Consider the following 16,721-nt stretch of genomic DNA (forward strand, 5'->3'; position numbering starts at 1 on the left):
AATGATCGCATTGAGGGTTTTCTAAAATCTGAGATAGATTTGGGTATTTGTTGGGTTAAGTTTGGTTATGTTAAGTTAAGTTAGGTTAGGCTGAATTAGGTTGGGTTAAGTTTGGATTAAATTGTGTATATGTTGGGTAACTTAGACGAAGGTATTTTGGTAATCATATTAGTGTAGTTAACTTAACCGTGGGGTTTAGTTAAGTTAAGCTAACATAACTAACAGCAGGGTGTTTTCTGCAAATATTAATTTAATCATAAGGCTCGATCTACAAATAGTGAAAACGTAGGGTGTAAATACAAATTTAGCTAAAAGGCAGAGTGTTATATACAAATTTCCCAAAAAATTATTTACTTCTAGGCGAATATCTAAACTATAACATTGTAACACCAAAGTTAGGGCTTTCGCGAGGCCCTCTTTTGTATCTAACACCACCGCATCTCCCATCTCTAAGTCGAGATCGACTCACTACTTCTGGTCAACATTTTGAAGGGCACTCACCTTGCTTCTCGGATTGTCTGCTCCGTATCATAATTTGTATGTTAATCGTATCAATTGAGACGGCAACAAGTCCACGGAGTGACGTTTCGCTTACTAGCTATGATAGAAATATGGGTTTTGATCTCGCATGGCAAGGGTTCTTCCCCAACCTTTTTATCTCTTTGCAAGGGAGGCGACCAAATAGTATATTTTTCTTATTTTGAAGGGAAAAAACACGGGCAAACCCTTCACAAAGTGGAAATTATAATATTTTAAATAATTAAGAGGGAAAATTGTACATTTTTTATAGTTGAGAGGGGTAAAGTGATATAAAGTAAAGTTTAGGGGAGTAAACTGTAATTAAGAAATAAAAAACAAAAGAGAGGCTATTGTTACAGTAACGGTAGGGTCCATTGAACTTTCCACTCACAGTCAAGCACTCGTCGGTGTTCTTCAGATCTGGATCTTCCTCCAAAGAAGCGCTCCGGTCTCACTGAAGCATTTCCTCGAACAGCACCATTGCAATCATCCCCACCTCACTCCCCATCGAATCCAACCAATTTTTGTTTCCAATTGGGTCGTCTCCTCCCCCATCATCATGGAAGTGCACCTCAAGGACCTCTTTGCTCGCTTCCACGAGCAGTTCAGCTCCTCCCCTGGCCTCGGCCCGAGCTCCGGCACCTGCCTCCTCAAAGTCGACGGCATCTCCAATTCCTTGATCAAATCCCTCTTCGCCGCCGCATCCGCCCTCCACCGTACCAACCCCTGGAACCGCCTCCGCCCCGACCACCTCTTCGCCGTTCGAATCGGCAAGGACGGCGATTGGTCATCCAAAAAGCAGCCTTTTTCATGTGCCCAATTCGTCGGCGGCGACGGTGGCGACCTCGGCTTCCATTTGTTCAGATGCGAGCAAGATGCTCGTAAAATTTCCTCGTTGAGGAGGGACACGAATCCTCCCCACAGTTTGGAACTCTTGAGGGTGTTATTTGTGAAAGAATCTCTGTTATTCCCATCGAACAAGAGAATGGTCGCATCGTTGCCGTTGGAGTCTTCTGGGGACCGTTGGTTTCCGGTGATCGACGTCGCCCGGTGCACGTCGAAGGGTGGGTTGCGGTTTAGAGACCCAATTCTTGAGGAGTTGAAGTATGTGTATGCGTTCATGAAGGCGGCCGCTCTCGTGCATCCATTGCTCCAATTGGGCAATGACAGTGTTCCGAGAAGAGGGAGGTTGGTAAGCTTTGAGCCATTAATTGAGACTGTCGATGTGCAGTGGCCAGTGGAAATTTCTAAGGGCGGAGATTTTGTTGCGGTTACTATTTCGCATCCGCCTGGTGAGATCCATGAGGAGAAGAAGTATCTGGAGCCGCCTCCAAAGGAGGAACTTTTACAAATTGAAGTGATGGGTAATTGGACTAGTTTGACGAGGCAATGTGCAATGTGTGAGAAGCAGATGAATGGGGATCAGTCTTTATGCTGCGGGCGATGCCGCGCTGTTGTTTACTGCGGGCCAGTATGTCAGAAGCAGCATTGGAAGGAGACCCATAAGAGTGTTTGCGGACTTTATAAAGCTATGATGGAAAGAGAGGAGGAGTTGGCTATGAAGATATTTATCTTCCCTTGCTTTGTTGACCATCCTTGCAAGTGGCTCGAGTCGATGGGTCTTCATCAGAAAGGGATGTGGAGGAGGAGCTGCAGTTGCTATGCCCACTGCCCATTTGGGCTCCTTCCTGCGAAGGCCGGTGGAATTTGTGATTCGTGGGGAGGTTTGAGTGATCGAGAGTATCCTCCTGATTCTTCGTTTCCGAACTATCTAAATGGAGTTCCAAACCAAATATTTCTCTCTGGTTGGTCTGAGTACTATAATCTTCGATCTCTCCCAGTGTCGAGCCCGGTTGCTGCGATACTTTCACACCCCTTGACGGTCTATCACATACTAACTGCACTTGTTATAAGTTCCAAGAACCAGCTTGTTAAGGGAAAGGAAGTAATTGTGCATTACCTTGGACCAACAGGGGAGCTTGACTGGATGACGGCTTTTGCTGAGATGGGTCATTTGCTTAATGGTTTGGGTAACATACAGCTCATCATGATTGGTCCAGAGGTCCCAAGTAATTTATCAGGGACGGTTTCGGGGATCAGTGGTAGGTTGAGAGTGAACTTAGTGAGGGGCGTATATCAAGAGCAAGCCTCTTACCTGACTTCTCCTCATGTTGTAGTTGCTCTAAATTGTGGTTTGGAGAGCTATGGGAGTTGGATAGGAGCTCTTGAACTGATTAAGTCAATGAATGTTCCAGCCTTCTTCACTGAAAGGTCTGAGATCTTGTGCACAAACGCCAAGCAGGTGCTTCGTGGAGCTGGACTGTATGTTACTCACCCTGTGACGCCAAATCCATTTAGGTCACCGTTAAAGGATCAAGCACCTTCAACTAATTTGCCATCATTCAGTAATGGTTTTGTTTTCGGGGTTAATACATGAATCCTTAAGTTGGACAGGTTCTCTGAAGTGTATTTGCAGCTGATTCCATCTGCTTGTTCGATCTTTAGATCCAGGAAGTAGCTCAAAGTTGTAAAGGAACTCTTATTGGACAAGCAATTCAATCCCTTTATTAGCCCCGAAAGCAAAATCTGAGATATTGTGAGTAGATCTATGCAGTTGATACACAATATATGTATTATGTTCTATTTATGTTATCTCAGTATTCCATTGCTTGTTCAATTGTCATCAATGGGTGATTTCTGATTTACGTTGCAAATTGATACAAATGAAATCTCATCTATGACTATGCAGAAATATAGAAATTTTAACTACGATGGAAAACAACTAATATTTGTCCTAATATGACAGGCTTTTGGTATTAGATTCCTAAGCTTTTCTTAAGATCTTTCGGTCTTTCCAATTTTGCTCCACATGTTACAGTAATTACTTAAGTTTTAGGCTCGTGGAATAAGCAAAGTGCTATAGGTGGCCTACCGATCATAGATAGCTTTTTTAAAACCATGGATATAGATGAAATGGTAGCACAGACTAGTTTAAATGTGGACTTGGTTAATCTATTTCCATCTCTTAGATGGATTGTTTTTTAGTCTGTTCTCTTACTAAGGACTTGGAGATTTAAGCAGGCTTGTTCACTGCTAAGTCGACTGCAACATGCTTCCTTATTAGTTACCTTTTCTACTGTGGACTTCAAGTTTGTATGAAGCTGTGAAGTTATATCTTTGGCTCCATCTCCACATGGAGCATGCCAAATCCTTACCTTTAAATCTGATCAACTGTTGAATCTGTCAATGATTTGGGCTTATCTGATGATAATGAAAATGATGCTTTAGAATTTTAGTTAAAATCCAACCCATCGGAAGGAAAATTAAGGGATCATAATATAACATAACATGAAGTGATATTTCTTTAATTCGTCGTTGTGTTGGAACATAAATTGGAAATTCTGTCTTATTGTATGACTATATTATGCCTGGTCCTACATTCTCCTGAAATCCACCTTAATACTTTTGCAGACATTGATTAATTTGATGCTTACCGGAGTATGGAGAACAAAGAGGATCATAATGTTTTATGTAGGAGAACTAAAGAAACAGGGAGAAGCGAATCTATGTGACCCCTATCTTGTAGTGTTCTTGGTCCACTATAATTTAGGCAAGATTATGAGAGTAAAAAATCAAATAGAAGAGATGCACTTAAATTTTAGTTAGAATAAGCAGTGAATGTAGTAGTCAGCTGTCGATGGTTCTTTAAATTCTTTCTGGTTGTAATACTGAACTAGTTAATTGGAAAATGTGATGACTGTAGCTGTGGTTATATCTTTTTTTTTTCTTCTTCAATATCCATTTCATTTAAGTTTCAATGACATATTCAAGGTCCTGTATCATGATTGAGAAGTTAAGTGAAGGATTCTTTTTTCCCATAAAGTCTGTTGTTAGCTCTTGATAGTGGATATCTGTTAGTTGGCCTCAGTTTAGCTTATTCAGATGACTTGCATTAGACAAGACCAGATTTATCATGGCCCATTCAAGCTTGCATCGAGTTGTCAATCCCGTTGACAAAATTGAGCTTGCGCAAAATCTGGGACATCTATGCCCTACAATGTAAGGCCTTCAAGAACTTCATAATGAAGTGAGAATTAGAGTGGAGTGAGGAAATATAGCTAGTATAGAAGGCACTTTTAATTTCCAAGACATTTTATTTTGCATTTGCTGTAACCGATGAAAAGTCCTAGAACCTTATTGTTATTTGAGAAGTTAATCAAGCCTAAGAATGCAGCATCAGCACTGGATGAACATCAGAAATATCCACACCGGTGATCTGCAAAAGGTATTAGCCATTAGGATTGCAAGGTTAAAAAAACTTTAGAGATGTTGATTCAAAAAAAATTAGATTTTACTCAACTTTTTGACTTCAGATTTAGATGAGTATAAGGCTGAGATTATATTGAGTTACAGATAGCAATATTTAACTTTTGATTTACTTTTCTGATGGGGCTTTTATCAGTAGTACACAGGAATTAGGGGCAGATAATGTCTACATTTCTGTTCCATAAATGATACTCTTTAACAGTAACAGTGGATAAATCTCTTCATTCTCTGAATGAAACTTTGGCACATAAGCTTTATCTAGGAAGTTGAAATGATCAAGGATAGAATTGGACTACGGCTAAAAGCCATTACTAAGTCCAATGAGTCCCCTAGAAACTTGAATTAGAGATGATACCTGTAACTGAAGTAATCTTGAAGTGAATAGGGTTTTAAATTTTGAATTAGGTAAACAGAGACTAGACAAAACTTCAAATCATGCTTCTAAAGAAAATAATACCAGTAGAATAAGAAACTTAAACTGATTAGGTAATAAACTAACAATGTATATTATATCTTTAGCTCGAACCATACCTCTTATACTTAGATTCATGCTTTGAACTTTGTTAGGCTCTTATTACCCCGAATATCTTCTTAACTACTGAGTATCAAGCTATGAGCATGAAACTCTATTAGGTTTGAGAAAAAAATTGTAGGATAGAAGAAAGAAATAATACATGCATTTATACGATTTGCCACCGAAAACTTTCAAAAGACGATAAATGAATATCAGAGTCATCATTATATTCTTAAAAATATTATAATTGTCACTAAATTATTTCACTTTTTCAGAATTGTTATTATTGTTAGTTTTCAGCAAAACATTTATTATTAAAGTTAACAAATACATATAAATAACTAGAATACCCTATTTATCCATGATCTTTGTCTTGCATAAAAGAAATAGTTTATCTTATGCTAAAATATTGGGGAAAATACCAAATAGTTTTAAACTATTTTAAACAATTTATACAAAGTAAAAAATAAATTTCTTTAAATATTTTAAGTTCAGTTTTAATCGTGATTAGTTAGATACTTAGATTCAACTAACACAATGATATTTTAAAAGAGCACATCAATTTGAGCTGCAATTATAATATTTTGAAAGTTTTCAGTGCCAATTATGTAAAAATACCCCTTTCTTTTGTGTTTGTGATCAAAAGGCAAGATTATTTATTGATCAAATAGAAGCACCTTAGACATCAGCTTGGGCAAGTCTGTTTCCTGTTAGCGACACAACAGCAGATCCGACTTGTGAGAAAATATCTGCCGACCAAGCCTACGTGTCTACACAAAGATCATCTCTCTCTCTCCTCTCTCTCTCTCTCCTCTCTCTCTCTCTCTCTAAAAATCTAAATATAAGTAATAAAAAATTCTAGAATCTTTATCTCGTCATGGGCCACAATTAGCATCTCGAAAATTGGAGGCTTTTTTTACCAACTAATACCTTACTCATGACGAAAGAGGTCATGCGTTCTAACTCCAGCCCCAAATAATATTATGGAGAAATTGTTTAGTAGTTGGTGATTTAGTGGCTTGACTCGATTTGGTTGATGGCTCGACAGTGCGATTAGCTTAGAAGAACAGCTTGGAGCAAGTTTTGGCAGCGTTTGATTCGAAGCAATTATTCGGCAACGCATATAATTTAAAGTCTAGACTAGACAGCTAAAAGCTCAGTGGGGCCTAAAGTGTTCCTGTATCTAGGGATGGTTGGCCTTTTGTCCAGCCCATATCTAGCCTTAAGGGCTCATGAATGATAAAAAAAAATTAGAGGATTTTAAAATTTACCCATAATCCAATGGTTTTTTTATTAATTTTTTAATTAGAGTTCATGGTATATTATATTATTTTCCTGAAAAAAAAATTCAAGAAAAGAATCTTCTTTTTATCATGATATATATATATATTATCAAAACACCTCTTCTTTCCAAATTCCTAGGCACTGTCCCAAGATATTATAATAGAGGGAAATTTGCAAAAAAGCCCCTACATTATGGGTTTTATTATTCGAAGCCTACCTTATTCCTTTTTCTAAAAAAGCCCTTCAGGAAAGCCCATGAGTTAATTTAACCCCATATTAACTTAATAAAATAAAAATATTCTGTCTTATTTAGATTAATAGTTTTAAAATTCTAAAGTTTACCTTTACGATCTTATTATGTAGAAAATGTTAAATAAAATATTGAGGATAACTTTAGAATTTAAAAAAAAAAAAGAGATTTATTAAGCTAATATCTCAAAGGCTTTTTTGAACATTTTTGATTGCTTGAACTATGGAAAAAAAACCCATAATGCAGGGGCTTTTGTACAAATTTTCCTTATAATAGAAGACAAGTCAAATAAGAGACTGTTCTTCCCATCTCTGTCCCTCTCTCTCTCTCGTCTCTCTTCTCTTATCCAAATTAATGGAGATATACCCAATTGAATCCACTCCATGGCCATTCTTTCTCTCCTTCCATTATTATTCAATTCCACCCAACTATGTGCACTGGAGTGAGACACCCACTTCCCATCTCTACACAGCCGACCTCCCTGGTAAGCTAAAAGCTCACTGTTTCCATGGTGGTTTATGTACTAAGAATTATAATAAGGGGGGTTTATTCTTGCATAAAGTTTCTTTTCGGAGCTTTGTGTTAAGAGTTATCAGAGATTTCTTCTTCAACCACTTCTTTTCCAGAGGGATAATATAATGAGGTTTATTCTTGCATAAAGTTTCTTATCGGAGCTTTGTGTTAGAGTTATCAGGGATTTCTTATTCAACCATTTCTTATCCAGAGGGATAATATAATGATCAAATTATGATAAAACTCTCTCTCTCTCTCTCTCTCTTTTATAGATCAAATACTTAGCGTAGTATTTCAATATATATTCTCTTTATAACGATTATATATTCGAATGTTTCTACTTATCTTATTTTAATTTAGACTATTGAATTTTCTTTTATCTATGGCTTAGATTCTACTTTCCTTTTTGTTGATACTAATTCTGAGGACATTTATTTCAATCACATCAAATTTTTTTTACTCTTTCATAATTACTTTTTAACATATTATTATTAAAGTTAATAACTACATTTCAGATGAGTATAAATGTTTATCCATCTGAGATAAAATAAATATTTGGTAGCTTTTAAACTAATTTTTAATAATTTATGTAAAAGTGAAATGGTTTTTTATCTTAATTCCGTTTTAATTATAAGTAAATGATTTCGGTGGCAATTATGATATTTTAAAATTTTTATAGGTAATTATATAAAAAAATTTATTAAAACTTAGATAACTACGATGCAGGCATAAGGAAGGAGGAGATTAGGGTGGAGGTGGAGGACTCACTTTACCTCGTGATCCGAACGGAGTCGGTCAACGTGAATGAGAGGGTGACCGAGGCAGAGGGGGGCCGGCGACGGCAGTTCAATAGGAAATTCCGGCTGCCACGGATGGTGGACGTCGATGGGATCTCCGCGGGGTACGATAACGGGGTGCTCACAGTCACAGTCCCAAGGATGGTTGCTATGGGGAGGTTTAGAATTGACACCCAAGAAGCCGCCCAGGCCCACAACCCTGTTGCTCGTGCTGCTTGAATATTAGTCTGGGGGAGTTATTTGGTACGTTTCTTGATGGATGAATTGATCATATGTGATGGATTAGGGTTAAGAGTATTGGTGGTGATCATGTTGACAAAATGTTTGCTTTCCAATCTCTACCCTTCAAATATAGGAAGTGGATGAGTAGCTTGAGCTTTTGAAGTTTTTCTTTTAGTAAGTTTTTAAACTAAGTATCCTTTTAAATGAGTTTTTTTATTGAATAAGAATTAATTTTGCTATTATTTAATTAATTAAAAAAGCAATGACATATATATATATATAGTAATTATGTGAAATACTTAAAATAAATGGAAAATGCAAGGATGGACTTATAACCATTATCAAACATTACATTCCACTACTAAATAGAATTTTATAGTTCAGACTGTTCCCCATATCAAGATGAATAAGTTGATAAGCCACTTGTTGAGGAGAATAGGAACCACAAAATCAAGATTTGAAGCAAGATATATTTAGCACTTGAAAGACCAAACTTACTATTGCAAGACAAATACACAATGTTGACTCTAGTAAAAACATGAACATACATAACATGCACTGGCCTCAAAGCCCCCTCTTCACATTGAGGGGCACATTATGACATACATATTACAAACCCTTCTCTTTTTTTGTTCTTTTTTGGCAAAACTCTTGATGCCTCTACTAAAATACATAATAATACATGCATTTCCAAAGTATTAGGCAGAAGATGGTCTTGTGGGCTAGCATTCTTTTTGGCCCCCAAGTACCAGGTCTTCCTATTGGAAATGTAACCTAGATGACAGAACTTCCAAGCTTGCGCTTCATCCAGAATTATGTAACAAAAAAGAGCAGACCCAACACCCCCACATAACTTGTATGTGATATTTACTACATCCGCAGAAGCCTTGAACTTATTGTCTCCATGCGTGGCTTACATGCCTTCTTTCTCGCACAGGTCTAGTAGTGACAAAGTCTGGACATATAGAACGAGAGAGAATATTAGAAATAAGAATGGATATATGAAGTAATTCATGGCGCATACAATACAATGATACATAATTCTCAACTCTCAAGATGAGGTGAGCTACTAATAACAGAGGGGAAGATATATTTATCACTGCATACGAAAAAAGGTACCAAGTAAAGATTGATGCTTATAAAAAAGGAAAGCATGTATACCTCTGCTATAGAGAGTTCAAGACGAAATTTTGGACCATCATAATGATGCAAAACTGGCCTAAAAGCATCCTCTTCTAAAGGCTTGCAAAGCTTCCTAATGCGGATCCTCACCTAATGTGTTGCAAAATGAGAAATGAGACAACTCAATACAGAAATAGAAACAACTATAACTTAATTTTCAACATTTCCCTCTACCTGTGCAGGAAATCTGGACTCGCCTTTACACTTTTTATCTTCCCAGGCAGTTGGATCAATGTTGGATCCCCCAAAACTAGCAGCCTGATTTGAAATAACAAGGTCAAGTGGAGCATGATAAGTACAAGTAAACAAACAATGCTTACTGTGGCATTTGTTCACAGTAGCGTGAAGCAATAATTTGTCTTAAATAATAACAGAAATTGCATTAGGTACTGAAATTCCATAATAGGAATGATCAAAAGAATAATAAAACACAGAGAACACTAGAACAGTTAGTACAAATCTGAGCATCAGCATCTATCTTGAAACTCAAGAAAGAAACTAATACATACCCCCCAAAATCTACACTCTGCACAACTAGAGGAAAATACTAGAAACTTATGCATCAGCAACAACTATACAAATCAATAAATATGTCAATACTAGCAGTAAAATCTGGATAACCATCCTCACCATCTAAGTGAGAGAATCAGTGAAGATGCTATAAATGGATAACCCAGAGAAATGTTATATATTAGCCAAAATCAGAAGAAATTATAATTAAATAAATAAGGAGAGAGCAATAAACATCTAAAATAAAAGAATTTTTAAATATCGTACCCTATCTTATACCTATTTTGTGATTCACACTCCATATTTAAAGATTTTGTAATCCGACCCCTCAATTTTTCCTATAATTCTCATTTAACACCCTAGATTAACTTAGACGGTACTAGAAAAAAAAATTCATTATAATATATTAAATAATTTATAAATACTTATTTATCCCTGTCTTCTTCATCCTCTTTTTCTCTTCCGAAAAACGAAGAAAAAGAAAAAGAAAAGGAGGGGGAAAATGATGAAAGGTGGTGGTCGCGGCGGCGACAACGACGGTGGAGATAGATAGAAAAAATGATGGAGGGATATAAAAAATAAGAGAAAATGATAAGAGTGTTTTAGTAACATGGTCGACGTTAGTTAGGCAAAATAACATTAGAGTGTTAAATGAGAATTATAGAACAAAAGGAGAGATCTGATTACAAAATTCTCAAAGACGGGTGTAAATTATAAAATAGGTAAAATATAGGGTGTGATTTTGAAAAAAATTCCTAGAAAAAGTCAAAGAAGAAAAGAGTACCATGCCAAAGAGAGAAAAACAATTCAAGTTGCCTATAGAAAACAATACAAAAGCCTTAAAAGTATACATGTGTTTCCAAGAACTAATTCCTTACATAAGTTTATTCAAATGCCCAACTATAAAACTGAAAGTCCGAAATTGTGATAAGTGTACACACCTCAAATATTCCATGGAGCTGATGAGTGGTATAGTTGTACAGGAAAAGTGGTAAACCTGGAGTTATTGCCCGAACAGAATCACGATACCTTGGAGGTAATCCTACAAATGAAGAATATAAGTGGAAGACACAATATTATGGAGTAGCTATTAAATGAAAAATCATGAAATTTCATGGCGACACTGCAACAAATTGGAAGCTAAGAAGTATGCCAAGATACCCTAAGAAAGAACAAGATCCAGAAAATCGGACAAATGGAACACTACTGGAGTCAACTACAAGAAAGGATACTAACTAAAACCTTCAAAGAAGAAATCTTGTAGATAAACTAGCTTATACACTTTAGAATGAGTATCAGCACTACTCATGAGCCGCTAACTTACAAATTCACATAATCTGTAAACACAACATCTAGCGAGATTCACAACATCTAGATATCTGACAGTAACACTATGTAAGAACTTCAGTATAAAATTTCCCCAAATAATAACAAGTCAAGGGCAGGCAAATAGATCTCAAAACAGGCTATCTCATTAAGCTATCCAAAGTGCAGAATGCAGAGTACTATATTCCACTGTCTTGGAGATTTAGCAATCCCAGTTTTGCAGTTATTCAGGTAAACATTGACTTGTCATACAATGGATATTTTGTTTTAACTTTAGTGAGAGCTAAAGTATAGAAATTGATGGAGGCGATTAGCATTTAGCAACTGAAATGTCCTTTGTGTTTTAACATATAGGAAATTTAAAAAATATAATGTAGACAGAAACACTGGAAATATATACATACCAAAAAGTTGTCTCTTGAGATCTTCTAGCATCGTATCATTGTTGCAGACAAAGATATAACCACCAAGAACTTCATTCCTCGGAAGCATCTCAGTTGATGGTAATGTCTTAAAACGTTTGTCCACAACAGTATTGTTGTTGTTGTTGCTATTGTTATTATTGTTACCATTGTTGTTGTTGTTGTTGTTGTTGTTGTTGTTATTGCAGGCATTGTTACTGTAAACCTCTTTTCCACTGGAATTATTAGTATACTTGTTGATGCTGCTGTTCAACTTGAAACTGTTGATATTGTTGTTGATGTTTTTCTGGTACATCATATTCATATTGTAGTTTGTGTTGCAAAGATGACTCTTCACTGGAGCCTCGTTCATTTTGAGATCTAGATTCATTAGACCAAGACTCAAATTCCCAATCTTATCGTCATCCTGATAACCAAACTTGTCCCATGATTTTGTTTGGACAGGGTTCCTATACAAGTCAAGACTGTTCATCCTTTCATCCTTTGACCTTGTGATCTCAGCCAGTTTTGAAGTGATAAGAGACCACTGATGGTCCTCTGATACCTTTGATTGCCCTCGGAACTCATCCCCTAATTGCCAGAGACCATCCATCTTGTAGAGATCTATCTGTGCCGAGAATAAGAAATAATTATAATCAGACGAAAGAAAGTGTATAAGTAGATCTATTCAGGATCGACCAAAAAAATGAGAAGTTTTCTTTTATACAAATGTCTTGCTGTTCTATTATTCTATCTAACCTCAAAAGTATCAGACTATTTGCCTACTTTCCTTTAATGCCGATGACTTAAGCACGTCAATAGCCTCAAAATGTTCACAAGTGCTAAAATGAGAGTCAAAAAACAAAACTTTCACGTTTTTCTGAAATGTATCCCCAACTGGCTTGTAGTATAATTGATAATTCAAATTTAACCTTCCAAAATTTTCTTCATCCTGCAACCATCAACTCATATCTCAACTATCTAAATCTCACACGGTCATATACAGAACCTGTTGACCAAATACCAGCATGAATGGCCTCGCATTTTTTACTCAGATGCAATAATTTGATCACATCTTCAAGCCCAAAATCAGAAAAACAGAAAGCACAAAAAGTATAAATCCCCTACTAAAGATTAGATGAACAAATTGACCAATAAAAGCGCACAAAATCCAGCTGCCAGACCAATTCAAAGAGCAACGAAAAAACCCCATCTCTAAATCTCACTAAAATACTCAATTTTTTTTATACCAAATCAAATCTGGAGGAGTCCAACCTGATCTCGAATGTAGCGGAAATGGTACTAGAGCAGAAGAGAACAGAATGAGACTCACCTGAGCCGATGCCGAAGATTGTATACGAGTATCTCGGACCGGGGAGGCTTCCAGATCGGATCAGAGAGGAGAATTTTGAAACCCTAGATTTATGGGGTACGGAAGTGGAAAAGGGAAAGAAGGCAACTCTCTCTTGCCCTCTTTTCGCTTCTCCCAGTCCACGTCTTATAGGAGGAATTTAGCAAAATGACCCCCAGCTTCTACTGGAACCTCGATCTTGCCACTACGTTTTTGAAAGTAGAATTATTTTTCATTTCAAACCCTATATTATTATGTATTTATTTCAATTTATACCCTCTATTTTTCACTCGATCGATTTTTATTATTCTCGTTGCACATTTTGCATAAGTGATGCATAACATTTTTTAGAACACTTAAATCTTTTTAAGATTTATTAGGACTAAATCAGTAAAAAAAAATTCAAGAGTACAATTTGATAATAGAAGATCTATTTCTAACAATTAAAAAAACTAAAAGATTTCTTACTGCAAATCGCTCGATCTTCTCCTCCGATAGCAATAAGGCTATAATATATTAATAAATAGTTTGAAATCTATAGCATAGTAGTAATAAATTTTGTCATTAGATGGGTCAAAAACTCTTTTATGACTCATCAAAATAGCAATAATAATGTTTGGTCAAACCATAAAAATAAATAGTCATCACATGCCCTTACCCAAAAAGTCCATTTAAATGAAGCAACTCACATGTGAATTTGTTTGGAATGAAGGCTAAGGTGGAGCAGTTGACCATGCACTTTAAAGAAAAATAAATAAATAAATAAAAAGATTGTTTGATGGAATTAAGTGATGCTTATTCTAATATTTCTTCATTTTTTAATGCCTTTCACAAGCATCCCATTAGGGTTAGGTGATTTGTACCCTCTCTCTCTCTCTCTCTCTTTCCTCATAAGAGTTGCATGATAGCAATGGTGAGATGTCACTTTTCCTCTAGTTTGTGCATGCTTTTCCTTGAGTCACACCAATGGCAATTGAACAAGGAGTGTTGTCAATTTCTCAATTTAAAACAAGTTGTTGGAGAATATTTATGGCTGCCAATCTTTTAGTATTTTGCTTTGATGTTTGATGGTTACCATTCCTAGGTATGTGAGATGATAATCTGACTCTCAAACACATAAACTCAACTTTTAACTTTCATTTACAAAGAAGCACCATGGCTCCCACCTCTCCCTCTCTTCTTAGATTATAAAATATAAAATTTATCGTTATCTAACTTATTAGATTGAAGTATCGTTAGTTCATCAGTTAATTCATATTACGATCCGACTACATAGGTTAAGTTGAGTTGGGTCTAGTTTAGTCATGTATGCAGCTAAGGCAAGACAAGATAAGTTATGACAGCCCTTAAGGCAAATCTAGTTAAGGCAAGTCTAAATAAGTCACGACAGCCCTTAAAGCAAATCTAGTCGAACTTTTAGGGCTAAGTTCAAGTATGACTCATTATACTCCACCTCTATATATATATGGGCAAGGCTTCTTTGTTATTCATCCAATAATCTAAGAATCCAAGCATTGAGAATTAATTGATTTTAGTTTTTTTTATTACTGTATTTATTATTTTATTATAGTCGTTAAATCGTCTTTATTTTTCTAGTAGTAGATCATAGCCGTAGAATCTCCAAAACTTCCAAACCTTAGCCACCACCTTTCTCCAGCAGCCACCTCACTCTACGGCCATCCACCACCACCTTTGGCCGTCCGTCACCCTCTAACGACCGCTGCAATGTCAGATATTTACTATTATATCCTATTCCGATCTTGCTCCACTATTTTAATTATATCTTTCCATCCAGACATCCAATTGATGTGAAATGAAAGTCATTAGAATTCTATCTCATGAGGTTACCACCACCTAAATTTTTATAATTTTCTTACATTCGGATCGATCCAGATCCAGTCCGTAATAATTTATGTATCAACGGTGTACTTAGCAGTTGGAACAAATTGAATCTGATAGAGTCCAATACCATATAATGCTCCATTTGATCAACTTAACTTCTCTGAAAACTTAAGCTGTTAAGCAACATACCGGTAATATATACTATATATTTAATACCATCAAACAAACAAACAAACAAACAAACAAACAATATTGCCATGGCAATGTGCACTGGTGACAGATCTTATATCCAGTTCGCATGTCAGGGAAATTTCACCTAATCACTTTCAGTGAATCCCAATTGTAAGCTTTAAGAGAGAACATCATATCAATTTCAAGTAGGATATGACATGAGATGGTTTAATTTTCAGATCAAACAGCTCCATCTGACATAGACATTTGGATGGAAAATAAGTATAATGTTGTGAAAATTTAGCCCAATTGGCCAATAGGGGCAAATGCCTTGATAGCAATTTTACCACAACTCTAAGCTATGTGCCTTACCAAATGAGAGAGACTCACCTTGATATAATTGAAGATGAACTAAAAATGATGCAAGAGAAATGCTATGAAGCTCTTGGATCAGTAGGTGAGGAGATTTAAAAGAGATGGGGTGAGAAAGAACTTTGAAAGTGATCTTAATTTGTATTTTTTTTTTTTTTTTTTTTTTTGCTTAAGCTTTTAAATTTTGTACTCTTTAAGAGCAAATTTTCTATATGAATTATTTTAGGAGAAATTATAATTTAACCCTTGCCGTCTGGCTCAATGTTAATTTGCATTTCCGTATTTCAAACTTAAAGCACTTAATTTCCCTGTGTAGTGAAATATATCGGTGCCGGTTAAACATCATTACTTCTAATAGGAACTCTAATAGTTGTAATTTAACTTGGATTATAAGAGAGTTAAGTACTTAAATTTAAAGTAGAAAAAGGTAAGTTAAAATTAAACTAAACCAGAAGAGTACTGTAATTTTGCCTATCATTTTAAATGAATTTAATGTTTAAAATCACAATTTAAACTTTCTTGCAAAGGGTTAGAGGATATAGTAAATCACAAATCAACCTGAATCCTAATATCTTTACTAATGATTGCAGAAGGTTATTTCCCTTCTTATATTAATTGCCAATAAGCTTGTAGCTAAGAGAAAGTCATGAATAGTTTAATGATAAACTGTTGATTAAAATAGTCTTCAAAGGTTCTCTTTTAGTAGGAATTTGTTTACTTCTTTTGGTTTGATTAAGTAAGTAGTTAACTAATTCTATTGTAATGCTTGAGAAATCTAGAAATCTACATATAAATATGATTGGTAATGAGGATGTTCCATATGATGGATTTTAATCATCAACCTTAGCTTGACTGCTACTAACAACCTTCGCGGGCGAATTATTTTGTTTAGTCTACGATTAGTCTACAGATTTATTATTGATTTAAAGAAAGAAAAAACTAACAATCTTCATATGTACTACATTTTTTTTTCATTTGCATTTGTTAAAAATTAAGCCCTCTAAATTAGGAATTGGTAAATTGACTATTGCACCTATATTATATCTTTTAGACTCTTTCTACACTATTAAATCATTTCCTAATCAGATTTCATGAAATTGCTTAGAAATCTCAAACTCCCCTCAATTATTAATTCTTATGG

At 35.6% G+C, this 16,721-nt stretch overlaps 2 protein-coding genes across 3 annotated transcripts; one reads left to right on the forward strand and one right to left on the reverse strand.

Moving 5' to 3' along the window:
- The first annotated feature begins 900 nt into the window (after positions 1 to 900).
- On the forward strand, positions 901 to 3,196 carry LOC140796270 (uncharacterized). Its single transcript, XM_073149223.1, has one exon. It carries the CDS (start codon positions 1,079 to 1,081, stop codon positions 2,954 to 2,956), a length of 1,878 nt encoding a protein of 625 aa, XP_073005324.1. The 5' UTR covers positions 901 to 1,078; the 3' UTR covers positions 2,957 to 3,196.
- A 5,701-nt stretch (positions 3,197 to 8,897) lies between these two features.
- Positions 8,898 to 13,379, reverse strand: LOC140796271 (uncharacterized). 2 transcript variants are annotated; one of them, XM_073149224.1, is made up of 6 exons: positions 13,178 to 13,379; positions 11,848 to 12,472; positions 11,059 to 11,159; positions 9,782 to 9,865; positions 9,587 to 9,697; positions 8,898 to 9,380 (listed from the first exon to the last, which is right to left on the reverse strand). In XM_073149224.1, exons 2-6 carry the CDS (start codon positions 12,455 to 12,457, stop codon positions 9,339 to 9,341), a joined length of 948 nt encoding a protein of 315 aa, XP_073005325.1. In that variant the 5' UTR covers positions 12,458 to 12,472; positions 13,178 to 13,379; the 3' UTR covers positions 8,898 to 9,338. The 2 variants fall into 2 exon arrangements, with proteins under 2 accessions (XP_073005325.1, XP_073005326.1); XM_073149225.1 differs by having other exon boundaries at positions 11,848 to 12,468; positions 13,178 to 13,318.
- Between the last annotated feature and the right edge of the window lie 3,342 nt (positions 13,380 to 16,721).

The sequence above is a fragment of the Typha latifolia genome, chromosome 10, assembly GCF_019914945.1.
Source record: "Typha latifolia isolate L0001 chromosome 10, TyphaL0001v2, whole genome shotgun sequence".
Lineage (NCBI taxonomy): Eukaryota > Viridiplantae > Streptophyta > Magnoliopsida > Poales > Typhaceae > Typha > Typha latifolia.

Bases quoted from the DNA above. Each gene is read 5' to 3' on its own strand.
- LOC140796270 (XM_073149223.1), top strand. From the start codon at position 1,079: ATGGAAGTGCACCTCAAGGACCTCTTTGCTCGCTTCCACGAGCAGTTC.
- LOC140796271 (XM_073149224.1), bottom strand. From the start codon at position 12,457: ATGGATGGTCTCTGGCAATTAGGGGATGAGTTCCGAGGGCAATCAAAG. The intron at 11,160-11,847 runs GTATGTATATAT...CTTCATTTGTAG, and splicing joins TCTCAAGAGACAACTTTTTG to GATTACCTCCAAGGTATCGT. The intron at 9,381-9,586 runs GTATACATGCTT...CTATATGTCCAG, and splicing joins TTGAACTCTCTATAGCAGAG to ACTTTGTCACTACTAGACCT.